General features: G+C 47.3%; 1 protein-coding gene across 1 annotated transcript in view; it reads right to left on the bottom strand.

Annotated features, from left to right (window-relative positions):
• Window positions 1-1,308: 1,308 nt before the first annotated feature.
• LOC308361135 (putative glutamate receptor) overlaps window positions 1,309-6,437 on the bottom strand; it is a gene marked incomplete at both ends in the record, with an annotated part of 9,934 nt that continues 4,805 nt past the window's right edge. The window contains 6 exons of the mRNA XM_080833398.1: window positions 1,309-1,407; window positions 3,729-3,973; window positions 4,380-4,599; window positions 4,795-5,012; window positions 5,564-5,661; window positions 6,216-6,437. The exon at window positions 6,216-6,437 is cut by the window's right edge and continues 5 nt beyond it. Coding sequence (XP_080689524.1) covers window positions 1,309-1,407; window positions 3,729-3,973; window positions 4,380-4,599; window positions 4,795-5,012; window positions 5,564-5,661; window positions 6,216-6,437 — 1,102 coding nt within the window. The remainder of the gene's footprint in view (window positions 1,408-3,728; window positions 3,974-4,379; window positions 4,600-4,794; window positions 5,013-5,563; window positions 5,662-6,215) is intronic.

A 6,437-nucleotide genomic window follows, 5' to 3' on the forward strand; every position in this document is an offset into this window, starting at 1 on the left:
ATTTAGCCAAACACACACAAAAAAAACTTTATTAACAATTTTATAGATTGTAACATGCAGGGAAAACAATGAAGAATAATTGCAGAATAAAAAGAGAAATTCAAGAGAGATGCTGGTCTGCTGGCAGTGTGCTTCTGGCATATCTGTTATGAATGAAGGCCATCCCAGGCTGCACGCTGGCTGCACCGGCTTAAACTGGAACAGACGGACTCAGACAAGCAGCTGGATTGGCTTTGCGAACACAAGGCCAGGAAGAAAAACAGCTCAGTCCTTTCAGGATGTCTCACAGGGTACCATCAATATCTTTCATAATTCAGGGCTTCGTCACTTAAGGTGGTAGCGCAAAAAAAAAAAAAAACATCAAAATAAACATTAATTGTATCACTAATCTAAAATTGTAAGAAACACATTTATCTTCATTGTTGACAATCAAAACAAATGGTGAGGTTGCAGAAATACAGTATGAAGAAGAGTCAAAAGTTTTCCATCTATTTTCAGTACGACCTCCACATTTAGTCTAATTATACTGTGTTAACCAATATAAATAAAACTATTAAGAACAGAAGACAAACTGTCAGTAGCAGACCTGCCAGATAGATAAAACAGAAATAAAGAGTGAGAGATACTGAGTAGGCCTATGAGCGTGATTAATACGTTAGGTTTGGCCATTGGCACAGCTCAGAGGTGAAATAACACAGGGTCCCTACAGGAAGAAGTTGACACTGGCTCTGATCTGGCCCTGATGCGGCCCTGATGCGGCATGACCCAACACCTGAGGTGCATTCAAATCCAGTTAGGTAAAAAAAAAATTCTACTTTTAAATTTGAAGATTTTTGTGTAGAAGTTCACTATTTTTAGATTTAAAGTGTAACCCTTTGTCCAGCGTCCGTGTTTTATGTGTGTGTCCACAAGTGTTCGCAGAGAACTCAACGCAAACGAAAACCATTTAAAGACTAGGGGCGAACATTTGCCTACTGATTGCACCTCTAAGCAGGGTTCAGATTAGTTCGTGAGTCAGCGCAATGTCAGTGCAAACAACCCAAAACATGTGAGGTCACTTAGGACCTCCTGAGCGGGGCGAGAAGATGATGTGAACTGGTAGAACAAGGTTCTGATACCTGGGTCAAGGCTGAGCAGTGTGTGATACAAATGTATATGTGTCGAACACTGTGGGTGGCTTTGGATGAGAGAGCCTGCTACATTACTAAATGTTAATGTAAAGAATGCAAATGTGGGGGGGGGGGGGGGGGGGTTGGTGGGGTCATGGGGGGGGTCATGGGGGGGGGGGGGGGGGGTCATGGGTTGAGTTTAGGCTTTGCTCTTCTCCGGGGCCTCCTCAGGGGTTTTCTCGGCGTTCCCACTGAACCTCTGGCTCAGCTCCGAGGACAAGACGGAGCAGCAGGACTTCTGATGGAGGAAACACACAAGAACAAATACAGTGCTGAGATCAGATTGTGCTGAGATCAGATCGGGGTGAGATGAGATCGGGGTGACATCGAGGCTGGACAAGAGGAGGATTAGAGCTGTGACAGGAACCACATCAGGCTCAGTTAAGGCCCAGATAAGGCCCAGATAAGGCCCAGATAAGGCTCAGATAAGGCCCAGATAAGGCCCAGATAAGGCCCAGATAAGGCCCAGATAAGGCCCAGATAAGGCCCAGATAAGGCCCAGATCAGGCCCAGTTAAGGCCCAGATAAGGCCCAGATAAGGCCCAGATAAGGCTCAGATAAGGCCCAGATCAGGCCCAGATAAGGCCCAGTTAAGGCCCAGATAAGGCCCAGATCAGGCCCAGATCAGGCCCAGTTAAGGCCCAGATAAGGCCCAGATAACGTCAGAATTACTTCAAGACAAGTGAGGTTTTTCTGACTAACAAGGAGATAATGAAAATGGTTAAATGTTCTGTATATCCCCTCTCCTCCCTATCCCCCTCCCTCTCTTTATCTCCCACCTCCTCCTTCCTCTCCATCCTTCCCTCTTGATCTTTAGTCTGGGATGGGGCCTAGGACTCTCTCTCCATCTTCTCCTCCCTCTCTCCCCCTCTCCCTCTCTCCCTGCCCAGTTCCTGATCTCTCCCACTGCCCTTTCCCCTGCCTCCCCTCATCCATTTCTCCTCCTCTCAATCCCTCCTTACTTTTCCCATCTCTCTCCTTTCGCCCTTTTCTCTACTTCTCTCTCTATCTTCTACTTTTCTCTACTTCTCTCTCTATCTTCTCCTGTCTTCCTCGTTCCACCATTCCCTTCAACTCCCTCCTTCCCTCCTTCCCTCCTTCCTTTCTCTCTCTTCCGCCATTCTTTGTGGTCTTGGCTGAGAGCTCCGGTAGGGTCAGCAGCAGCAGCAGCCTATCTTTACAGTGAACCTGAATCTGTCTATCTTTACAGTGAACCTGAATCTGTCTATCTTCACTGTTAACCTGATTCTGTCTATCTTCACTGTTAAACTGAATCTATCTATCTATCTATCCATCTATCTAAACCTGAATCTGTCTTTCTTTACAGTAAACCTGAATCTGTCTATCTTCACTGTTAACCTGATTCTGTCTATCTTCACTGTTAAACTGAATCTATCTATCTATGTATCTATCTATCTAAACCAGAATCTGTCTATCTTCACTGTTAACCTGATTCTGTCTATCTTCACTGTTAAACTGAATCTATCTATCTATCTATCTAAACCTGAATCTGTCTATCTTCACTGTTAACCTGAATCTGTCTAACTTCACTGTAAACATTCATCTGTCTATCTTCACTGTAAACATTGATCTGTCTGTCTTCAGATCACTGGCAGATCACTACCCTCCCTGGAAGACATTGCCCGCTCCCGCTCCAGCTACCTCAGTAGGGCCAAAAACATCATCAAGGACACATCACACCAAGGCCACCACCTCTTTAATCTCCTGCCCTCTGGCAGACGGTAGGGGTCCTCAAGAGCGAGGGCCACACATCTAAAGGACAGTTCTTTTCCCAACGGCTATCAGAATGCCAAACTCACATATATGCACTTAAATGTGGAATATCAAATGTGCAATATTACTACTTCAGTCACTTTATTCTACTGCAGTCGCTTTATTCCATTTCAGTCATCTTATTCTTGTGTGTAAGACAATAATTTTGCTTCCATTTATGGACCGTGTAAGGACTGTGCAATATTGCAATGTACATCAGGGGAGTAATTATATCCCATACCATTGCACTTTTTGTAAATTGGAATGACATATTTTTTATTATTTAACTTCTTAATCTTTTATTTACTTTAATGTATTCCTGTGGATGTTATACGTTGTTCCGCATGGCACCAACAGGAACAGCACTCGAAATTATGTTGTTTGCAAAGCTAAACAATGACATTTGAATTCAATTCAATTCACTGTAAACCTGAATCTGTTTATCTTCACAGTATACCATTCTTTCAATCTTCTTCCTTATCGCTCTGCTTCTTTAACTCTCCCTCAGCCTGTCTTTCTCTCCCTCAGCCCCTCTTTCTCTCCTTCCTTCTCTTTCTCTACTTCCTTCTCTTTCTCTACTTCCTTCTCTTTCTCTTCCTTCTCCTTTCTGGTTTTTCCTCATACCTTATGGTTTTTAGGCTGGGTCTCTCTCTCTCTCCTATCTATATCCTTCCTTTGCATCCCTCTCTCCCTGTGTGCCTAGTGCGTTCTCTCTCTCTCTCTCTCTCTCTCTCTCTCTCCTTCCTTGCTTTTGCTTCCCTCTCACACTCTCCCCCCCCTCCTCACCTTGTTGTCTTTAGCCTGGGTCCTGGCCTTGGCCGAGAGCTCCAGGAGAGCCATGAGGAGGCCGGCGCCCAGGCCGAGGGCCAGCAGCAGGAAGAGGCCCTTGAGGGTGCTGGGCGTGAGGGGGGAGCCCTGGTCCCCGGGGGCCGCACAGCTGCTGGGCCACCACTTGCTGCGCAGGTAGTCCAGCTCCCCAGACTCACTCAGCTGCAGCACGGCCATGCTCAGGTTCTTCAGCAGCGGAGAACCTGGGGGGGGGGTGGAGGAGCAAGAGGTGAGATCAGTCACACACACACACGTGCCGTGCATACACACACACATACGCACGCACGCACACACACAGGCACACACAAACACACACCCACACACACACACACACACACACACACACACACACACACACACACACACACACACAGAGACACACATGCACTGATGTCTGCATGCACAGCTTTACAGTGCACACACAAGTGCACACACACTCTCACTCCACACACATGAACACACTGATGAAACACTCACCTACAGTAAAAACAGTAAAATAAGACTCTTTACAATCACATAGCTGCTTATGTTTGTGTTTGTGTGTGTTTGTGTATATTTCTGTGAGAGTGTGTGAGTGAGAGGGTACATACCCAGTACAATGAAACTCACCTATTGGTGCTGCGATGCCGTAGCTCCTCATTCCCACCACTTGGGGGCCACGCACCAGGTTGCAGAAGCGGCCGACTGCCAGGTCCAGGGACACGGCCTCGCCGATGAAGGCGAAGTTGCCCTCCTGTACCCGGCGGATGCCCTCCTCCATGCTGGACACCAGCGTCTTGCGCCGCTCCATGTGGGCGTAGATGCTGCGGTACACTGGGTTCTGGGAGGTCTGTGGGAAATACAGCATCAGACACCAGCCTCAAACAAGCAGGGTATTTCTCACAGTAACATGGGTGTTGAGCGATGGGACTCGAGTCCTGATGCTCCAGTTCCACCCAGCGAGCAAAGATCCATCAATGTCAAGGGATTTGTTATTTGCTTATATTTGTTATTTACCATTATGGTTTAGGTTTTTTGCGTTTACCTTGAAAAAAGCGAGAGAGGAGCCTCCATCGACGGTGCCGTACTCAATGGTGTCCTGCTTGGCCAGGTCTTCGAAGCTCTGGATGCTGAGGTGGCTATGATCTGACTTCAGCCACGCATTCACCCTGCTGAAGTAGGTGGCCAGCAGCACTATGGAGAACAGCCACCAGATGGCGCTGACGAGGCGGCCAGAGAGGGCCTTCGGGTGAGGGCCAGCTCCTGGGAACGAAGAGGAGGATGAGACAGACAAACACAAAGAAGGAGAAATAGAAATACATCATCTCTCCCTGCTGTTCACCTGAATTAAGGGTGCTGATTTAACGGATATGTTGTTACATGCTCAAATCATTGCTCTGTATGTGTGTGTCTGTGTCTGTGTGTGTGTGTGTGTGTGTGTGTAAGCGGACACTTGAGCGCATGCATGCATGTGTGTATACATTGTGTGTGTGTGTGTGTGTGTGTGTATGTGTCAGTGTGAGTGTAAGCAGACATTTGTGTGCATGCATGCATGTGTGTATACATTGTGTTTGTATGTGTGTGTGTGTGTGTGTGTGTGTGTGTGTGTGTGTGTGTGTGTGTGTGTTACCTTGCAGTGTGAGGGCTCCAAAGATGTACCAAAAGCTGTGTGTGTGTGTGTGTGTGTGTGTGTGTGTGTGTGTGTGTGTGTGTGTGTGTGTGTGCGTGTGTTACCTTGCAGTGTGAGGGCTCCAAAGATGTACCAAAAGCTGTGTGTGTGTGTGTGTGTGTGTGTGTGTGTGTGCGTGTGTTACCTTGCAGTGTGAGGGCTCCAAAGATGTACCAAAAGCTGTGCGGGAGACTGAAGCTGTTCTCCTCCACCTGGGGCCCCTCCCACTCACACGGGCTGATTCTGCACAGGAACACAACAACAACAACAGGAACAGATCAACACACATCAGGAACACAACAACAACAACAGGAACAGATCAACACACATCAGGAACACAACAACAACAACAACAACAGGAACAGATCAACACACATCAGGAACACAACAACAACAACAACAACAGGAACAGATCATCACGTCAGGAACACTTAAAGACTTAAGACACTTAAGACTTTACACTACTAATAATTGATATTCAATTCCATTCAAGTTCAGTTCAGTTCAAAGTTTATACTGTATATACAGTAGTCTAGATGCTTCACAAAGGCCATTGTCTAAGCCCCCACAGACACAAAAAAAACAAGGACACGAGGACACTTCATTGACACTTCAGATGCCTACCCTGTGTGTGGAGAAGTCTGTGTGTGTGTGTGTGTGTGTCACCAGGTAAAGGCACAGCGACGTGAGTAGGTAGGATACGAGTATGCCGATCAATATGTGAGTGAAGAAGTGTGTGTGTGTGTGTGTGTGTGTGTCTGTCTGTCTGTGTGTGTGTGTGTGTGTGTGTGTCTCACCTGGTCACCAGGTAGAGGCACAGAGAGGTGAGCAGATAGGACACCAGGATGCTGACCCATATGTGAGTGGAGAAGGGGCTGAGCAGGTCGCTGTATCCGGCAGCCGGTGCCACCAGGTCACGGCGCATGACGAAGCTCAGGCCCGTCTGCATGAAAGGCTTGGTGATGTCCACCACACTCTCACGACCTGCCGTCAGAGTCAGGTCTGCCACCGCCAGGTCT

This window comes from Sprattus sprattus (genome assembly GCF_963457725.1).
Source record: "Sprattus sprattus genome assembly, chromosome: 2".
Taxonomy (NCBI): Eukaryota; Metazoa; Chordata; class Actinopteri; order Clupeiformes; family Clupeidae; genus Sprattus; species Sprattus sprattus.